The sequence below is a fragment of the Momordica charantia genome, assembly GCF_013281855.1.
Source record: "Momordica charantia cultivar OHB3-1 chromosome 7 unlocalized genomic scaffold, Mcharantia_2.0 BLBB01000007.1, whole genome shotgun sequence".
Taxonomy (NCBI): Eukaryota; Viridiplantae; Streptophyta; class Magnoliopsida; order Cucurbitales; family Cucurbitaceae; genus Momordica; species Momordica charantia.
Window position 1 is genome coordinate 20,613,212 of NW_028275165.1, and position 19,575 is coordinate 20,632,786.

Below are 19,575 nucleotides of genomic sequence, written 5' to 3' on the forward strand. Positions count from 1 at the left end.
TGTCCATGATAAAATGTTAAATCAAATTCATTAGATACTAAAAAAACAGACGAAAGGTATGTTATTTGATGAGATAAAGAAAAATTGAATTCGTGAACACTTTAGCAGTACATGCAAGAAAAGCTTTCATAAATTTGATTGCTTTAGTATAGAATATCGTGGTAGAAGATCCAACTCACAGCATATATATGAATTAACTCGTTTTGGCGGATGTAAGAGCGAAGAAGTGTCATTTTAGAAGTGGTATTTGTGATTGTGCAGAGACCTTAATGTTAGGTTGCGCGGAGTTTGTTGATGTGAAGTTAAAAATAAAAAGTGAAAACTTGTAAAACTTGCATCAGTATGGTGTCGTGTCAATATTGAATTGAACTGTTACGTGACTGGACCACGTGCGGGTGCGTTACCTGCCCTTAACAGAAGAACAAGGTGGGAGTCGAGATGATTTTGATTCTTTTTCCTCTACACTACAATTTGAAAACTGGGTTGGATGGGACGGGTGCTGGAATTTTCTTTTAAGTAATCAATTTTCATTTTTACAACGAACGATCAGACGTCCTGTTGAAGTTCCTGTCCAGAAAGCCTTTCAAGTTTAATGGTCCGGTTCCGGTAAATGGAAGGGGAGTCCAGGTTTTGCTACGAGTGTCTTAAAAGTCGAATCAAGTTCGATTTCTCCGACCGACTTATAGTCTCCTATGCCATCTCCGACTCGGCCCTGCCCTTCACATCCACCGCCGTTGTTCAGGTCTCCCACCCACTGCTTGCAGCTGCCTAATCATTATTCCAATGCGTTTAACTGCGTGCATTTGAGAACCTTTCTCTTGTTATCTGATTATTCTTGTGCGCAGGTGTCGAATGGAGAAACTTCAGGTTTTCAATTTATGATCGTATATCTGCCAGCCCATGATTACAATTGCATCACCAACTATGTGTATGGCCGTCTTTTCCTTCATTTGTTTTCTCAATTTATTTTAGCTTTTAGCATTTGCCAAAATTTATAAATAATAGCGCTCACAAGTGTCAAACCCGGGAACCAGTTTGGACAAGCTGCTTGATAGTATCAGATGAGTTATGGGTTTCTCCGTACTAGTCTATTTAATTTTTCTCTAGGGAGAATTCTAACACCCCCCCAATGCAGGAACGAGTATTTGCTGGACAATTTTAACAGTCGTAGCAAAGAGAGTATTCACACTACATCTCGAGTTAGTGGAGATCAAGTTGAAATTCAAGAGGATAGTACTCATACAGGTTCTCTGTATTCGCCACAAAATGCTGAGAAATCACCTACTGGCAGCTCTACATATAACCATTCCAGTAGGCTGTCTTGTTCGAGGATAATCAGTTCCTTGGCCCCCATTGCTCGTGTTGGCATTTCCTCCCCCTCTACTTTTGAGGAAATTGCTACCAACCTCTTATCTGGATCTTTGGAAGATCATGTACTGTACTCACTTTGTCTCTTAATTGAAGGAAGAGCTTCAGGAAGGGACTCCATAAATTTTCTTAGCTTACTTGGAATTCCGTCATTTCAAGAGAATGTCTTCCTGAATTGCTTGAGGCATCCCAATGTCGTGCCTGTTCTTTCAATGCTAAGGACTTATAGTTATACCAATGCAATATTGCCCACAGCTACATACACATTAGAGAACATTCTCCATTATAGTCCGGATGCCTTAAAGTCTGAGTGGCATATAAGATTTCTACTATATCAGCTACTATCCGCCCTAGCCTATATACATGGCTTAGGGATCTTCCATGGCAATATATGCCCATCCAGTATAATGTTGAATGAGATGTGCTGGTCTTGGCTGAATATTTGTGACATGCCTGGGTTAGTGTGTGATTTAAATATGAAAGTAAAAGATTGTTCAATAGCTACATCAGGACAGATAAATTGTTGTGCTGAGGATTGTTCTTCAAAAGCTCTTTATGCTGATCTGAAACTTTCTTCTTCCATAGATTGGCCTTCTGATTTCATTCGATGGTGGAGGGGAGAGTTGAGTAATTTTGAGTATTTACTTGCCTTAAATAGATTGGCTGGTAGAAGGTGGGATGACCACAAATTTCACACAATAATGCCATGGGTGATAGATTTTAGCACAAAGCCAGATGGGAATTCTGATGTTGGTTGGCGAGACTTGAGCAAAAGCAAATGGCGGTTGGCAAAAGGTGATGAACAGTTGGACTTCACCTACACTACCTCTGAAATCCCACATCATGTATCAGATGAGTGTCTCTCTGAGTTGGCTGTCTGCAGCTATAAAGCCAGAAGGTTACCTTTAAGCGTTTTACGCATGGCTGTCCGTTCAGTTTATGAACCCAATGAATATCCTTCTAACATGCAGAGGCTTTACCAATGGACTCCTGATGAATGCATTCCTGAATTTTATTGTGATTCTCAAATATTTTATTCGATGCATGATGGTATGGCTGATTTAGCTGTACCTCCATGGGCGGGTAGTCCTGAGGAGTTCATTAAATTGCACCGTGATGCTTTAGAAAGTGATCGGGTCTCGGCGAAACTCCATGAGTGGATTGATATCACTTTTGGATATAAAATGTCAGGTGAAGCAGCTATTGCTGCCAAGAACGTTATGTTGCCTTTATCTGGAACCACGGTCCCAAGGTCTGTGGGACGTCGTCAGCTCTTTAACCGACCACACCCGAAACGGCAAGTTCCAGCCAACAGATCATGTCGAAGCACTGTAATATCAGTTGTGAATCAACGGGATGTCAATGAACTGGAAGATAAAAGTACTATTATGTCTGAAATATCATATTTAGAAGAATTAGAAGAAGCATCATCCTTCCTTGAAGAGGCCAGACATTTAAGTGCTCTTTATGGCTGTTATGCTAAACAAGCAGAAGATATGTTGTCCAAAGAGTTGTTATCGGCAGAGAGCTTTGATAAATGTTTAACCAATACTCCTGATATATTTGTGCAGCGTGAGCTGCGAACCAATATTACACTGAACTATCTTCTTGAACATGTTGAAGTGGAGGGTAAAGATTCAATTGGATATCAAGACTTGTTATCATGGAGAGAGAAAATATTTCGATTGCAATTTTCTGATGGTGCTGCGAATGACATCTTTTCTATTGGTTGTATTTTAGCAGAACTTCATTTGAGGAGGCCACTTTTTCATTCTACCTCATTGGCTATGTACTTGGAAAGTGGTAGCTTGCCTGGCTTTATACAAGAACTTCCTCCTGACATCAAAATACTCGTCGAAGCATGCATTCAAAAGGACTTGACAAGGTGGTCATGTTGATGTTTTATTCTTTTTGATAACGCTGGTTGTAAATTGTAATTACAGTCGTTCCAATATACTGTGCCTGCTGTCTTTTGATTTTGTTTCTGCCAAGTATCCATGGTTCCCCTGGTCATAGGTTGATGAGTTTATGTGCCACGGACACTAAGTGACTAACTTCTCCTATTTTGTTGAAACACTAATAGGAGGCCATCGGCCAGAAATATATTGGAATCACCTTATTTTCCTGCTACAATCAAGTCATGCTACTTATTTCTAGCTCCACTTCAGCTTCTTGCTAAAGATGCTACCCGACTTCGCTATGCTGCAAATTTTGCAAAGCAAGGAGCTCTCAAGGCAATGGGAGAATTTGCGGCTGAAATGTGTGCTCCTTGTTGCATGCCTCTTATATTGAATCCTCAGTCAGGTGCTGAAGTTGAATGGGCTTATATACTACTAAAAGAGTTCTTGAAGTGTTTGATGCCTAAAGCAGTGAAAAATTTGCTCTTACCTGTTATCCAAAAGATTTTACAGGCTAGTCATGAATTATTTTTGTCAATTTCACTGTCCTATTGAAATTTTATACATCTCTTTACGTTATGATATTTTAATTTCAGGTTACTGGTTATTCACATCTGAAGGTTTCCCTTCTCCAAGACTCATTTGTAAGAGAAATATGGAATCGGCTTGGTAAACAAGTGTATATGGAAACAATACATCCTTTGGTCATATCAAACTTATCTATTGCTCCACATAAGAGCTCAGCAACTGCAGCTTCTGTGCTTCTTATTGGCTCCTGTGAAGAGCTTGGCATGCCTATTACCATTAATCAGGTTTAACTTATATTAAAGTCTTTGGATGTTGATGGCAGAAAAATTTGTATTTGATATCCATGTTTTTATCTTAATTTGCCCATAAGCCCTGTATGCATGTGTCTCGGTGCAGTTATAACTTGCTTACTCTTGTTCCAGACAATCCTTCCTTTAATTAACTGCTTTGGGAAAGGAATTTGTGCAGATGGCATTGATGCGCTGGTTAGAATTGGTATTCTTGATTTGTTGGGTTGTTGGTTTTACATCTTTTTGAAATTAGACACGTTCAATTAACTCACTTAAATTTCTACCGTTTAGGTGGTCTTTTTGGTGATATATTCATCGTCAAGCAGATGCTACCATTGCTGAAGAATGTTGTTAGATGCTGCATTAAGTTTTCTTCTATGTCCAAGCCTGAGCCCATGCAAAGTTGGAGTAGTTTAGCCCTTATTGATTGTTTCACCACATTAGATGGTTTTGTTGCTTACTTACGAGGTGAAGTGGTATTAAAGGAGCTTATTGAGGTAAGACTTCTTATTGTAGAAGTTGAATATATGGAGTGATGTTTCTGAAAGTTTGGTGCATACATATGGTCATGCAGGGTCAGAAATCTATGCATATTATGGTGCTTATTCAGAAGAATTTGGATGTCTCTGTGCTTCAGGTGTTTCAAATCTCTTTCTACACATGTTTGCAAGCATTCATGTATTTCTGCATCCATATTTATGTATTTAATTGTGAAAAAGTGCATTGAAAAGTTCACTACCACCAAGTGTTTTGTTGTCTGGGGGAAAATGTTGTAGTACTAAATAAATATTTGTTTATTGGTTAGGGTTCTTCTCTAGTTTAATGTTTATTGGGTCTCCTAAAACGTGTGTGGTCTCTTATCTCCATTTAATTGGGAATTGGAATACTTCTAGAAGATTGACGACTTTTCTTCCTTTCTTATCCACAAAAAAAAAAAAAAAAGATTGAACGCATTTCCGCCCTTTTTTGGGTAAAAGTGGATTTTTGAAGATGAATACGCAAACTGGGAAGATGTCTGATGAAGATGCCACCCACCAACGTGATTCACCTTTGCATATTTGTTTTTTAGACGGTTTATTTCCTGTAATTGCTTTCTTTTCTTTGTCAGAGGATAGTCTCATTATCTTCTTCTTGTTAATGTAATACGTTTCTTGATCATATATTTTTTTCTATAGAAAATAAGAAGAATTATGTTATGGATACCATATTAGTGTCAATTGACTACACTAAGCAGCACAGACCTGCTTTAGTAAGGAAGTTTTGTGCCTGCAAATTGCTATTTGGTATTCTCTTTTCTTATTTACTGCATTTTGCAATCAATGTTTTGTTAAGTGCGCAACTTATCACTTAGATATTTTTTTTATTTTTATTTTTATTTTTGCGTTTACCATGGAACTGTTGAAAAGTATATTTTACTTTAATTTACAATTCTTGTGCATTATTTTTTTTCCCTTATGGCCTTATCTGTGTTAAACGTGTGATGATGTTTCTTTGGATAATAACCTTTTTTTTTTTCTGTGTATTATATCTGAATTACCTGTTTTCCCCTCAAATTTTATGTGCCAGCTAGTCAGTTTTTGATGACTTGGAATTTAATCTGCTATCTGCTGACCAGGTTGCTGCTAGTTCTCTAATGACAGTTTGTCAGATAATTGGACCAGATATGACTGCATTGCATCTTATACCCCAACTTAGAGAGCTATTCGATGAGCTTGCTTTTTCGCAGGAAGCTGCTTATCGATCTACTTCTCTTGGCAGAAATATGAAGATTTCCCAATCAAGCATTGATGGGGATGTCCCAAACGAAGGCCGCATGGACCTTGTGTAAGCACTATCTCTATCCACTTAAAAAATTAAATTTGTTTTGCTCTCTCATATCGTACTCTGCTTCAAAATTGCAGACTGATTTTGTATCCTACTTTTGCATCTATTCTTGGGATAGAAAAACTTCGACAGTGTTGTACAACATGGTTGCTTCTTGAGCAATATCTTCTTCGGTACCATAATTGGAAGGTAGGAGTAGCTTTTGAGGGTGGTGCTCAATTACGTTTCAGCTGATTCATTCAAAATATAATCAAAACTTCATTTCAATTTGTGTATCTCTGAAGATATTTTTGTTCAGTGGGAATGTACAGGGGAGTCATCTCGATGCAGTTCAGAAAACTTGATCCGTAGAAGGACTGAATTCAGTAAGGGCTCAACTAGTGAATACAGTCCTGCCAAACTTTTACTTAATGGTGTAGGGTGGTCAATCCCTCAATCACAAAGGGCTCAAGGTGCCAAAAACTTGATGCCCCTAAGACGGTTCCATGATGTTCATCAAGGTTCCATGGAAATACATGCATCAATGTCTCACTCTATAAAGCTTGAACCCTGGTTTTGGTTCCCCACTATAGCTTCTAGCTGGGATGGACCTGATTTTCTTGGCCGTGCGGTGGGTCTGAAAGAAGAACTTCCATGGAAAATTAAAGCATCTGTTGTTTATTCGGTTCGTGCACATTATGGGGCAGTAAGATCTTTGGCCATTTGTCCAGATGAATTTAATGTTTTCACTGCCGGAATAGGATCTGGGTTCAAAGGAATGGTTCAGAGGTGGGAACTGTCTAGAGTTAACTGTGTTTCTGGTTATTATGGTCATGAAGAGGTTTTCTTCTTTCTTTTTCTCTCTCTTCTTTTGTGATCATAATGAGACCCTACTTTTTTTTTTATTCATGCATGACATAACTGCTTATCTCTAAGCCCCTTGGGACCGTTCAGAAATTAATTGACAACTACATCAAAATTTCCCCTGATTATTATTATTGGTTAGGGAGGTTGTGGTTATTTTTTAATTTTGTTTTGAAACTTGTTAGGTTGTCAATGACATCTGTGTTTTGTCGCCTACCGGAAGAATAGCTTCTTGTGATGGAACTATTCATGTCTGGAATAGCCGATCCGGAAAGCTTATATCAGTCTTTGCAGAATCATCAGTGGATTCTGGACATCTTGCAAGCCCTTTATCTTCTGTCTTGAAGACAAATGCTGACCATGCCAACTCGATAATTTCCAATCCATTGTCAAGTGGAATATTAACTAGTGCATTTGATGGAAGCTTGTATACATATATGCATCATATAGAATTTGATGACAAGCTTGTAGTGGGTACTGGAAATGGTTCTCTTAGGTGAGAGCATATTTTGGGTTTCAAATTCATTTTAAAGCATATTTATATGAGAGTAAAATAAACTCACACAGATTATTGTATGGATGATTATTTTTCCATAGGTTTATTGATGTTGCTCTAGGTCAAAAGCTTCATCTTTGGAGAGGGGATGGCGTTGAGTCTGGTTTTCCTTCTCTTGTCTCGACCATATGCTCTTGTGGATTTGACAAAATGGTTGCAGATGGTGCTTCGGTTATGCCTTCCTGGATTGCAGCTGGACTCAGTTCAGGGTATTGTAGGCTATTTGATGCGAGGAGTGGAAATGTTATTGCCACTTGGCGGGCACATGATGGATATGTGACTAAGGTAGTTTTTACATGCTTAAGAAAAGCAGCTGTACCATGATTTGGAGTTTGATTTGCCTTTTATGCTTGCAGTTGGCTGCACCAGAAGAGCATTTGCTTGTTTCAAGCTCTCTTGACAGGACCTTACGAATTTGGGATCTGAGAAGGTTTGTGCAAATTTTTATGCAAACTATTTTCAGTTGCACTGAGATGAGTTAATAAAAGTTTTTAATTGGATCACGTTAGTTTGATTTCTGAAAATTCATCCGTTCTTCAATCAAGAAAGTTACTTTCTCGGGCAGAGGGGTGTTAGCAAGGTAAGAAAACAAGTTACGGGGAGGGAAAGAAAGAATGTTCCCAATTTCAATTCTTCCCAACAATAATATAGTAATAGGTTTTGGGACCCTGGACTGTCTATATATCAGCACAAGGAACCATATTTCATATCCAATTACTATTATAGGATAAACTAGGCGGACCTTGTTATTGGCTAATTCTCAACCGACTTTTATCTGCTCTCCTGCTATCCAGACTTTTTAAAAGAACATATATGTATTGAATATATTTGTTATGGGATATTGCCAGTAAATGCTGCGAGGTAACACTCTTGGTTGATGACGGCTTCTCATAATTTATTTTGTAGACTTTCACCATCAAATCCAATTATTTTTAGAGGTCATAATGATGGTGTATCTAGCTTCTCGATGTGGGGCCAAGATGTCATCTCAATTTCTAGAAACAAGATTGGGCTTTCGTCTTTGTCAAAGTCTGCTGACGAAGTAAGTAGGGAGTACTTCTTAACGTGTTCTCTTCAGTCGGCCAAGTACGTTATAGTTTATACCATTATGAGTTTTCTTTTCAGTTGAATCTATTCAGGTGTGGTATATTATAATTTGAGGTAGAGTTAAGATTGTGGTAATGCTATTACAGATTTCTAAGAAACTCTTATCGCCAATAAATCATTTCTAAGTTTAGTGGAAGAAAACACAACGTCCTTTACTTTGGTATACAGCGATTCAAAGTCGTGCCATTGATTATAAATTCTCTTACTTTGGGTTTACCTTTTGTGAATTTAAAACTCTATTGGTTGTTCAGTTGCCTTTGTGCAGTGAGTCATATATCCATGTTAATTCTAACTAGGTGGCCCATCATGTGCAGGATGGACAATATCGAATCATACCTCAGAATCTCTCAAGTGTAGACCAGGGAACGAGAAATTTATCAGTATTGTCTAGCATAAGCATTCTTCGTTATTCAAGATTGTTTGTTGTTGGAACAGAAGATGGTTACATGAAAATTTGTTGTTAGGCACTTTATGGTGCTTGGAGAAAGGGGAAATCGTTTATTTTTCCTTCAGTTTTATTTGATGGTAAAACTTTGAATACTTGAATGATAGCAACTGCGAGATTGGCTGCATTTTGGTGAAACGATTTTTGTTTACTATTTGAAAATTGTCGACATGCTTGCCGGTAGCTACCAGGCTGAGCTGTAAGTCTGTAACATTGTATGTAACTTCAGCCTCCTGTTTTTAAGAATTGTAAAAAAAAAAAAGAAAAGAAAAGAAAAAGAAAAGTGCAGCACTTTTCCGTATGCAAAAGGCTACGGCGTCACAGAACTTTTGCTTGACGAAGATATACCTTCGGGGCCTGCAGAATTCTTTATTCCTTAACCTTTCCTTGTTTTTTGATAGGTATAATCCTTTACCCTGTTGTGTTGAAGACCGCAAGCACAGAATATTACTTCCACAACGGCACAAAGTAATACCTTTACGGATGGCTCAAAAACTTATAAGAGGATGGTTTGGGATGGCCGTTCATCGGGTATCTGAATCTTAGTTCTTATAAACTAAAGCTACGTCTGGTCGTCGAGTCTGCCTCGAGCCATCTACATTATCCCCCGCCCCTCTTATCGTATAATTCCCTTTTTTTGTTTAGTTCTTTTGTAATGGCCGATCTCATTGGTGGCGATATGGACGGTATATCTCTCTCTCTAAAATGCATGCACATTTCGAAGTTCATAAGACTCTCAAAGAGTGGCAAGATCATAGGCTCATAGCATAACATTGACCAATATGAAATAATATGCAGAGATCGCAAGGTATGTTTCGGATGTCCCGCCGGCTCATTACACAGTCAAGATAGAGTCCTTTTCACTGTTTGCCAAGAACTCTGTGGATAGGTTTGAATCCGGGGAGTTTGAGGCAGGAGGCTACAAATGGTAAATGATATTTCTTCAGCCCGTTTTATTTTCTTCATTCATTTTTTAGGCTTCAGCCGCACCGCTTTCTCATACTCATATATACTGTGCTTGCAGGAAATTGGTACTCCACCCACTTGGTAACAAAAGCAAGAATGTGAATGACCACATCTCTCTCTATTTGGAAATTGCTGGGACTGACTCCCTCCAATCAAATTGGGAAGTGTTTGTCGTTTATCGACTCTTTTTGCTTGATCAGAACAACGATAACTACCACACAGTTGAAGGTATGTCTTCTCTTACCTTGCACAAATAAGCTGTATATAATATGTATAATAATATCTGTAACACGAAGATGGCAAGTGGAAGCCGAGGCGGTTTCGAGGAATGAAGAAAGAATGGGGTTTTGATAAATACATCAGCCTAAAAGAATTCAATGATTCCTCAAATGGGTATGCGGTGGACGACTTGTGCGTGTTTGGAGCTGAGGTCTTTGTTTGCAAAGAAAATTTCAAGGGAGGGAGAGGGGAATGTTTGTCAATGATAAAGAATCCCATCATTTACAAGCATATTTGGAAAATTGATAACTTCTCCAAGTTAGGTGCCGAGAGCCACGAGTCCGCAATATTCAATGCGGGGGAAAAAAAATGGTACCTATCTTCCTTCCATACATTCCGATAATCAGCTTGGAACTTGGATGCCGGAATGATCCGAGCCACATTCACGCATGGTGTCATTGTGATGTTGCAGGAAAATTCGAGTGTATCCAAAGGGGAGAGGCAGTGGCGAAGGCAGCCATCTCTCGCTATTTGTGGCGCTGGCAGATCCCACAACGCTACATCCTGCTACCAAAATTTACGCTGAGGTAACGTTGCGCGTGCAAGATCAGGTGCACTCAAAGCATAATTCTGGAAAAGGTAAAAAAGTACAATCACAGCGATCCACATGGTCGGTCACATACAAACAATTTCCGACAATGACTTGGATATTTTTTTTCTTGTTTTGGTGTTGGCAGTTTCGTATTGGTTTAACGCGTCGAACCCAGAAGTCGGAGGACTTAGATTCATTCCCTTGAGCAATTTCCGGCAACCGAACATGGGTTTTCTGGTTAAGGACGTTTGTGTTGTGGAGGCAGAGGTCAGCGTCATTGGAGTGGCAAATGCATTCTCTTGAATTCTCATCATCGAATGCTGCAAACCATACATAACATAGTCCCATCCCTTGTATTTTACGTTTAAGCGAAAGCAAAATAGTGATTGTGATCTTGATCATAAGTAGATGACTAATGATGGAACCAAGAGCTTCTAATCAAGCAGACTGGATACATACAATCTGATGTAAACATTGAATTCAGAAACTACTTAATTGGAAGAATGTCAACGTCTCAACAAGTCTTGAACAACCGTGATATTGTTTAGATTTTTGGGGTGAAAACCACAATGTAATGACAATTTGTATTCCTGCAGGCAATACCCCGAACCATGTGCGAACTTGAGAATCTCGCACCTTTTCTCACTGCACGCCAATTATATATATCCAGCACAAAAGGCAAGATTGCCTAAAACTGTCATCACTAGAGAGAGTTGGGAGACACTAAAAACTAATCAGCATTATCGATACATAAGCTCTATACAACAAATTCAGTTAGCCGCAAACTTCCTATTAGAGAATAATATTTGCCTGAAGGATCGTCAAAGTGCTATGGCAAAACACTCAGGGTATGGAGGCAGCGATTTGAAGGATAAACTAGGTTTTCTTAGATGTACAATATAGCAATTTAACAGACTGGGGCAATAAGCTTCAAGTTCTTTAAACATCTCCATTAGAAGCATCATCGATCACCTGATTCTTTTCCAACTCCAAGTAATGAACCTTGTCATTCATACCTTCCTTTCCATATGCTTCTATCATAATAGAATATGTTTTGCAATCTGGTTGACAATGTTTATCTTTCATTCGCTTAAATACTCTGTCCATTTCTATCAGATCATCTGCCTTAGCACACGCAGATATGACCACATTATAAAATGAGGTATTCTCCGGAATCTCATATTTTCCTGCTAACTTAACTGAGCTAATCACCTTATGGAAGAGACCTGCATTAGCATATCCATTTATAAGGCAACAGAATGTCTTGGTGTCCGCTCTCATGCCCTCTGCACACATCTGCTCGAATGTGTACTCCATGTTCTTTGCATCTCCCACCTCTGCAAAAGCTTCAATCACATTGTTGTACGTCGAGGTCGTCCAAGGAAACTGCAGTTTGCGCATATACTCCATTACAGAAGACATTTTATCATACATCCTTTTCTTCCCATAAGCACCTATCAAAATATTAAATGTACGTGTTTCTGGCTCAATGCCAAAATTGCGAAATTTCTCGTACCATCTTTCCATCATTTCGATCTGTCCCTTATTACCAAACACACTAAGAATTATATTCATTGTCCACACATCCGGTCTACAACTTGTACTCTCAAGCATTCCTAATAGAACTTTCTCCATCTGGTCATACTTCCCTATCTTGCCATACCCACTTAAAACTATGTTCTGGGTCACTGTATTTGGAGTTATCAATCGTTCGGCCATTTCCTCATACAAAGATTCAACTAATTCAAAGCGAGATGCATCGACACAGGCCTTGATTAAGGTACTGTAAGTGTAGACGTCAGGCTGGCAGCGAGGGAGGGTCTTCATGTGATTAAGAGTGGAGAATGCATCATCAATGAGATTGTTGCGAGAATAAGCAGCAAGCAAAGCAGTGTAAAGTTCAGAGGTAGGTTCACATCTTTCTTCAACCATTGTGTCAAAAAGCTGATGGGCACGATGTGCTTGGCCAGATCTTCCAAGTAGAACAAGCAGCTTCATGTAAGTCCCTTCTTTTGGTTCGTAGAACGGCTGTTCGCGGAGCATTTCAAACACCTGAACGGTTGAATTGAAGCAGTCACCATTGTTAGGGGTGAAAACAATAGCACAAGAAGTTTATGCAGACTCTTCAAAATATCACTTCATTCCTTAAAGTAAGGCACATGGATGTTCATGTTTTCACTTCAACTTTGCAGAACATGTAATGAATCTCCCAGAAATCCCCAAATGTGTTGTCTTTGTCTATAAATGGAAAGAGTGGCAGGAACCATTTTGAGAACAAAAGCTAATTCCAGTGCATACTGATCATCAATTATTGTCTCAAATCACAGTATTGGAAAAGAAATAAAAACATCGAACAGATATGAACAGGAAGCAACAAAATGAGGGGTTGCAGAGAAATAAGAGAACTATTATTGCAGAGGTAAGGGATGGTTGTATAAAAAGAGATACCTAGAAGGAAAAGAGAAATTAAAGAAAGGGGAGGCGACCTGAAGAGCTTGAAGCCACTGCTTCTTGGAGATATGGTCTGACAAGGCCTCAGTTACGGTGTTGGCCCAAGCCTTGGCGTTGTTTTTGCGGTCTAATTTCTTCTTGACATTCTTGAGAGGGGTCTTGTTGGGGGCCGATGTTCCTGTAATGCCTGGAAATTCACCTTGCTTCCAGTGTCTCTTGGGAGGAGGAGGAGGAGATTTTCGAGCGGGGGCTGCGAATGCACAGCGAACAATATAAGTATTGGAGTCTGAAGAAGACCTACGGAGGATGGGGGAGAAAGAAGTGGAGCCATTGTCGAGAGAAACCGAAGGAAGGAGCGAGGACGAGAAAGAGAAGGAGAGCGAAGCCATGGCTGCTTTTAATGGACACCGATATGCAGTTGCAGTTCAGCAAAGCAGCGAGAAGTGAAGTGAAGTGGATTGATTTTACGTTTCGCCAGCCCAGACCCAGAGGGAAGGATTTTTTATGAGAAAATTCGTTCCTTGAGCAATCAGCAAAGGACTGTAAAATTATTTTTTTAAAAAAATCAAATCAAAATGGGTGTCAATTTGGATCACACATGAATGAATAAGGGTCGGGTCGGGTCAGAGCCCAGACCCAGAGGGAAGGATTTTTTCTGAGAAAATTCGTTCCTTGAGCAATCAACAAAGGGACTGTAAAATTATTTTTTTAAAAAATCAAATCAAAATGGGTGTCAATTTGGATAACACATGAAATCAAATCGGGTCGGGTCGGGTCGAAATATTGTAGCCCCACCCTGACCCAGCTGAGCAACTTCCTTGTGAGGATGCTTCTCCAAAGGTTGAAGCATTTTTTTTCCTTCTCATGAACTTGTTTGCAGGCTTCGTAGCTGCGCCAGGAAGGTTTCTTGTCCTCATACCTCACTGCAGATGCAGGTAACTCAGTTTCTTGCTTACAAACACTCAGTTTCTTGCTTACAAACTTGATTCGGACTGTATTTTCTGCTGGTTGCTCTGTATTCTGTAGTTTATGCTCGCAGTCGCAATTGCATAGTTTTCATACGCGCATCGATGGGAAAGGGGGAGAGGTCGCGCCACTGGAGGAAGAACAAAGAGATGCCTCTGCTCTTCAATCAAATCACACCATCTCACAACTTCTTCAGCTTCCAAAGGTTAGAGAAAATGCAGTCAAAGCAATATTATTCTCGTCACTCTATTTATTTTCTGTTTGTTATTTTGTCCAGAACATTACATTAGTGAGTTAAATTTTAATTTCATTAAATTATATCTTAAACTCAAATAAGTAGACTTGATTTAATACTTTCATACACTAAAATAAAATTTAAACAAAAATTAATGTAAGAGAGTTGAATGGTAAGATATTATTTCACACCTTCTAATGATTAATCATTCTGTTGTAAGAATACAGACTTAATTGTTGAGATATAACCATTACACTTGAAAGACCAAATCATTACATTAAAAAAAAGAAGTATATAAGGAAAGAGAGCTCAAGTAAAAACTAGAAATGTGATTTAACTAAGAATGTACTACTTTTGAATAATCTTCAAGTATTGATCCTTATGAACATCAATCATTCAGTACCCAAATGGTAAAGTGAAGATAATGTCACCTCAACAGAAAAAAATTACAAAAACTTTGGACCTGTTTCCATAGCCAACAATGCAAGTATGGCACTGTACATTAGACAATGATTGAGAACACCACCGAGTCTTCTCTCTTCCCTGCTAGCTCTACTGGAGGGGCCAACCCCAACAGAGAATTTGGAAGCTTAAACTAGCATAGCAAGCTTCTATTTTATGCATCTATTCATTATTTCCACACTTGAAAACGCCTCATGCTCTCTATCTTATCTGTGCCGTCTGGGTCCTCTCTCCTGTTTCTCAGCCTCCTTTTTAGTTGCAATAGCATGATCCTTTCTGGGTTTCCTATCCTGAAAGTCATGATGAAATGTGAATGAGTTGAGGTTAATTAATGGCTGCTAAAGAATTAATGCTTTGAAAATGTAAGCAACCTGTCGAGGAATTGGATATTCCTCGGACTCGAGCATGCGAGCAACTTGGCTCATCTTAGGCCTCTTATCAGCATCTGGATCCACACACCTCAAAGCAGTCAAAAGAACTCGCTTCAGTTCACTAACTGATGGCCTTCTCTCTATATTTGGGTCAACCACCTCTTCTGACTGCTTGCTTCCTACCATCAGCTTTAGCCAATCCACCAAATTTACCTGCAACCGGATTCCAAATTCCAAAGTTTGTGAGCAAAAACAACCCACATTACTCCAAACATGTAAGCTAAACTATCTGCACTGCCAGTAAGTACCTCATGTGTCGGGCGGCCATAATCAACAGGTTCTCTCCCAGTAATTGCTTCCAAAAGGACCACTCCAAAGCTATAAACGTCGCTCTTCTCATTTAGAAGCCCAGATTTGGCATATTCTGGCGCCACATATCTATGGTGAGAAAGAAAACAGAAGAATATTTTATTCCACAAACGAGAGATGGAAGCAGAAGAAAATGAAGAGGGAAAGTTTGTTTTACTTACCCAAACGTACCCATTACCCTGGTGGTAATATGACTTTTCCCAGCACCAAGTAATTTGGCTAGCCCAAAGTCTGATAGCTTTGCATTAAACTCATCATCAATCAATATGTTGCTTGCCTTGATATCTCGATGCACAATTTTTGGTTCAATTGCCTCGTGCAAATACGCCAGCCTGAAATACCAATAAAGATTGGAATCTCAAGTGAATCTGAGCAAAGAGCTGTCAAATGATCAAATGAAGGATGTATCCATATAGATACTCACGCCTTAGCTGTTCCAAGGAGAATTTTGATTCGTGCCTCCCAAGTGAGATATCCATGCTGACGTAGAGCTCCATGAAGCCACTGCTCTAGATTCCCATTGTCCACATACTCATATACTAGTATCCTGAAAATATCAACTATTTAGTATACAACAAACAAAGCTAGTAAAGGAGCAGTAGCAATAGCAATAACAATAGCAATACCTGTGAGTTCCTTCAATGCAGTAACCCAGCAGGCGAACTAAGTTCTTATGCCGCACATGCCCAAATGCTTCCACTTCCACTCTGAATTCCCTTTCCGCTTGTCCTCTACACAAATTATAACCTGAATTACATTTACAACCAACCAATAGCACGCAGAAAACACAATTTAGGCAACAGAGCAAACTTACAGACTTAAGAGCTTTTTGACAGCCACAGGTGTCCCATTGATAAGTCCTCGATAAACAACCCCATATCCTCCCTCCCCAATTATATTGTCGTTTGCAAAATGCATAGTTGCAACTTCCAGGTCTCTTAAGGTGAACCAGTGACCCCATCCTAGTTGAGAGAATTCCGGCAGACCAGACAGTGGCGCAGGGTCCGGTGATAATGGATCCGAAGGTCTATGCAGGCCACTTGCTTCCTTGCTTGCATCTACCTCTGTGTGATCAACTGAGCCTGATATGCTGCAGTTATACGCCTTGTTTGAATACAGAAGAACCTTTTCCGACTCTGTGTCGCCAAATTTGTCGAACCCATCATGTTTGATCGCTGAAACATGATCCACTCCAATCTCCTTAATTTCCTTTGATGCAGTGGGAATACGGCTGAGAGGAAGCATGCCACTAACCCTTCTGGACTTCCTTCGTGAAGTAACACATATTGATAGCAACACAAGGACTATTACAATAAACACCCCCACCAGGATTCCAGTAAATACCCATACCTTCATACCAAAAACAAACGTCCTCCTGGAAAGCGTTGTGTTTAGATCAGGCGCCATTTCTTTTTCTCTAGTATACAAAGAAGCGTTTCTGAATAAGCAGTAGAATTCGCTTCTGGTCAATGCAGCAGATTCAGTTCCCAGATGGGTCGATAAATTGGTATTTAGTGTATGCAGAGGTCCTCTCCTCAGATTAACCAACATGTACTGTAGCCAAACCAAAAACTCCGCATGTAGATGGCAGAGAAATGTCGTCGGGAATGGGAATTCCGTGCTAAGTTGTAAAAATTGAGTAAGCTCAAACTTAGCTTCTAGTTCCGTGGAGAAATGCAGTTGAACGGGTTAGGAGAAAGGGAGAAGAAGAAATGAATGGTGGTGGGATGGGATGGAGTTTTCAGTAGTAGGTAATGAGGAAGGAGGAGGAGAGAGGGAAATGGGTATGCCTTTGCCTTGCTTCTTACATTACACTTTCAGAGAGAGGCATCAAATCAAGAACAATATCACCCCACCTTCCTTTCTTTGCTGTTTCTTCAAACTTGTTTCTCTTCTGTATCATATTATTATTATTTTAGAGAAAATCGCTCGGTTCGGAAGATGGCAGACAATGGCAGGGCAGCAGAACAAATTAGAATCGGTTTGGTCTAAAGTGCTGTTTTAAGTTATTTTCTTTATCCTCTAAATTTGTTTTGATTCTGAGTGTTAAATTTCTACAGACATTCAAGATAGCACCACGTAGGTTTATAATTTAATCACAAAGACTAATTTGTGTCATAAAATAAAGGTAAAAGTGGAATTTAGGAAGCGAAGAAGAAAAGGCCAAAGGGTTTGTATTTATGAGGAGTTTGAAAGATGAAGAAAACAAGATAAATAGTGAAAGGGAAGGCGTTGGAGGCTGAAAAGAACGGGGCAGCAGCGTGAAATTGCCTATTTACTTACCCACTCCCATTCTATTTAGATCAGGGTTATGGAAGGTTGGACAAATAAAAGCCAAAGGGACAGCAGATGCGCAGACCACATAACCATAAAAAGGCTTTATTTTGAACAGAAACAAAAATATAAAATACCCTTTGGACTTTGTAGTTTGGCCTTTGCCAGCCGCCTTCTGTTAAAAGAGAGATATTTTTTTTTTGCCTGCTCTCTGCTACCAGCTTAATCATTTCATTAGACCCTGTATTATAGAACATATTTAATTTAATACAATAAATACACCGCCATACTTCAGTCGGCAGTTGCCGGAACTGGAATTAGGGAATAGGGATTTTGTTCTGTTTTTTTTTTATTATTTATTTTTTGTATCCATTATTGAGGCCTCAGGCGTGTTATGTTATGTCGGTAGCCTGGCAACAACCTTGGGATTATGGGGATTTGGATTTTACCCAAAACATTTTAATACCAATAGGATTAACAAACATATCAAGGTTTTATTTTATTACATCAAGGTTTTAAACAGGTTTTATTTTATTACATCAAGGTTTTAAACTTTGGTATTTTTAACGTTCATTTACGGAAACTAAAATTAAAGAGAACAAAAGACAGTTGGGTTTTGGTTCGGCATTTCTGCTTTGCTTGACCTAACAACATTTCACAATAGCCAATTTTTTCTCAACAAATATATTAAAGTAAGAGTTCAATAGATTTGGAAATGTGAAGGAAAGGGGATGAAGTTTTTAAAGGATTCTTAAATTTGAGGTTGACTCGAGATTAGTTAATTTTATTAATTATAATAAACAACATGAAATGAAAATTTTGGTTCTTATTCATCCATGTTCATTCATGCTAAGTGAACATGGTATATTATACTTTGAATATAAATATATATATTTTGAAACATAGTATACTTTGAATTAGATAAACTTTAAACCACAGTTTAAAAGATATACATGTGAAATAAATCTAACTCAAAATACATGTTCTAACAACCCATTTCAAATTCAGAGTCAACCTTAAGTTACCAAACAAACAATAAACACAGGATGCAAATCTGATGTCATGACAATTATTTTATGTAAGGGTGATGCATCTGTGTCCATATACTAATGGCAACTCTAATATTGATACCAATACATTTTTTTTAAAACAGAAAAGAACTTTTTTTTTTGTTACATGAAAAGGAAAAATGTTCAAGATACAAACCTCCAAAGAGGTGAAAAAAGAAGAGAGAGAAAAAGAAGAAGAGTAAAATACATAGAATTAGCTAAACAAAAGCCCTACAAACTGTGAGAAGATAAAAAGAATTCTGTTACAAAGCTTGGAGAACCAAAAAGAACTTCAGAACCACGGACACTTAAGGAAACCTCCCTTAGAACTAGAAGCAATTACCAAATTCCATAAAAAAATAAAAATAAAAAACCTTGGAGGAACTAAACTACAACCGCCTAAATCTTAGAAATTTTTAAACTAATTTTTAATATCTCAATTTTAAAATATAAATATTATCCTATTTTTATTCTTAATAATATATTTTGTTAATTTTGTTATATATAATTTTTTTTTGCTAATTATGTAAAATAAAATTTCAGAATAATTATTTTATCATAGAATAATATTCAAAATAATATTATTTTATAAGAAAATAATATTTTAAATTTATCATATTAATTATTAATGGTTTAATAAATTGTTAACGGGCTAAAGAGATATAAGTTAAAGATTTAATTAATTGATTGGTTATTACTCTATTAGGGCGATTAATGATTAAGGGCACATAGCATGTTATTTAGAAATTAAAGAATGGACAA

General features: G+C 38.4%; 4 protein-coding genes and 1 long non-coding RNA gene across 8 annotated transcripts; 3 read left to right on the forward strand and 2 right to left on the reverse strand.

The window, feature by feature from the left end:
• Positions 1–417: 417 nt before the first annotated feature.
• On the forward strand, positions 418–8,997 carry LOC111009922 (protein serine/threonine kinase). Of its 3 annotated transcripts, none has more exons than XM_022283162.2 (16): positions 418–742; positions 846–928; positions 1,136–3,253; positions 3,452–3,779; positions 3,863–4,078; positions 4,217–4,289; positions 4,376–4,581; positions 4,659–4,721; positions 5,700–5,908; positions 5,986–6,097; positions 6,207–6,728; positions 6,937–7,247; positions 7,349–7,592; positions 7,664–7,737; positions 8,214–8,393; positions 8,729–8,997. In XM_022283162.2, exons 1-16 carry the CDS (start codon positions 611–613, stop codon positions 8,769–8,771), a joined length of 4,914 nt encoding a protein of 1,637 aa, XP_022138854.1. In that variant the 5' UTR covers positions 418–610; the 3' UTR covers positions 8,772–8,997. The 3 variants fall into 3 exon arrangements, with proteins under 3 accessions (XP_022138854.1, XP_022138855.1, XP_022138853.1); XM_022283161.2 differs by having other exon boundaries at positions 421–742; positions 8,214–8,349; XM_022283163.2 differs by lacking the exon at positions 4,659–4,721 and having other exon boundaries at positions 420–742; positions 8,214–8,349.
• Positions 8,998–9,138: 141 nt separating this feature from the next.
• LOC111009925 (TRAF-like family protein) lies at positions 9,139–11,168 on the forward strand. Its single transcript, XM_022283166.2, has 6 exons — positions 9,139–9,545; positions 9,658–9,787; positions 9,884–10,053; positions 10,122–10,416; positions 10,517–10,683; positions 10,782–11,168. Exons 1-6 carry the CDS (start codon positions 9,515–9,517, stop codon positions 10,937–10,939), a joined length of 951 nt encoding a protein of 316 aa, XP_022138858.1. The 5' UTR covers positions 9,139–9,514; the 3' UTR covers positions 10,940–11,168.
• On the reverse strand, positions 11,161–13,618 carry PPR2 (Tetratricopeptide repeat (TPR)-like superfamily protein). The gene is made up of 2 exons (XM_022283165.2): positions 13,123–13,618; positions 11,161–12,688 (listed from the first exon to the last, which is right to left on the reverse strand). Exons 1-2 carry the CDS (start codon positions 13,474–13,476, stop codon positions 11,576–11,578), a joined length of 1,467 nt encoding a protein of 488 aa, XP_022138857.2. The 5' UTR covers positions 13,477–13,618; the 3' UTR covers positions 11,161–11,575.
• Positions 13,619–13,784: 166 nt separating this feature from the next.
• LOC111009928 (uncharacterized) lies at positions 13,785–18,091 on the forward strand. 2 transcript variants are annotated; one of them, XR_002601286.2, is made up of 3 exons: positions 13,785–14,022; positions 14,114–14,258; positions 17,619–18,091. It is a non-coding gene; the product is annotated as an uncharacterized LOC111009928 (long non-coding RNA). The 2 variants fall into 2 exon arrangements; XR_015792219.1 differs by having other exon boundaries at positions 14,114–18,091.
• On the reverse strand, positions 14,902–16,897 carry LOC111009923 (putative receptor-like protein kinase At5g18500). Its single transcript, XM_022283164.2, has 7 exons — positions 16,305–16,897; positions 16,117–16,221; positions 15,915–16,037; positions 15,652–15,822; positions 15,430–15,559; positions 15,122–15,334; positions 14,902–15,040 (listed from the first exon to the last, which is right to left on the reverse strand). The coding sequence occupies exons 1-7, from the start codon at positions 16,895–16,897 to the stop codon at positions 14,957–14,959; spliced, it is 1,419 nt and encodes a 472-aa protein (XP_022138856.2). The 3' UTR covers positions 14,902–14,956.
• Positions 18,092–19,575: the final 1,484 nt, after the last annotated feature.

Bases quoted from the DNA above. Each gene is read 5' to 3' on its own strand.
- LOC111009922 (XM_022283161.2), top strand. From the start codon at position 611: ATGGAAGGGGAGTCCAGGTTTTGCTACGAGTGTCTTAAAAGTCGAATC. The intron at 3,780-3,862 runs GCTAGTCATGAA...TTTTAATTTCAG, and splicing joins TTATCCAAAAGATTTTACAG to GTTACTGGTTATTCACATCT. The intron at 7,248-7,348 runs GTGAGAGCATAT...ATTTTTCCATAG, and splicing joins ACTGGAAATGGTTCTCTTAG to GTTTATTGATGTTGCTCTAG.
- LOC111009925 (XM_022283166.2), top strand. From the start codon at position 9,515: ATGGCCGATCTCATTGGTGGCGATATGGACG. The intron at 9,788-9,883 runs GTAAATGATATT...CTGTGCTTGCAG, and splicing joins GAGGCAGGAGGCTACAAATG to GAAATTGGTACTCCACCCAC. The intron at 10,684-10,781 runs GTAAAAAAGTAC...TGGTGTTGGCAG, and splicing joins AAAGCATAATTCTGGAAAAG to TTTCGTATTGGTTTAACGCG.
- PPR2 (XM_022283165.2), bottom strand. From the start codon at position 13,476: ATGGCTTCGCTCTCCTTCTCTTTCTCGTCCTCGCTCCTTCCTTCGGTT. The intron at 12,689-13,122 runs GTCGCCTCCCCT...TCAACCGTTCAG, and splicing joins AGTGGCTTCAAGCTCTTCAG to GTGTTTGAAATGCTCCGCGA.
- LOC111009923 (XM_022283164.2), bottom strand. From the start codon at position 16,897: ATGGCGCCTGATCTAAACACAACGCTTTCCAGGAGGACGTTTGTTTTT. The intron at 16,222-16,304 runs GTAAGTTTGCTC...TAATTTGTGTAG, and splicing joins GTCAAAAAGCTCTTAAGTCT to AGGACAAGCGGAAAGGGAAT. The intron at 15,823-15,914 runs GTGAGTATCTAT...TTGGTATTTCAG, and splicing joins CTCCTTGGAACAGCTAAGGC to GCTGGCGTATTTGCACGAGG.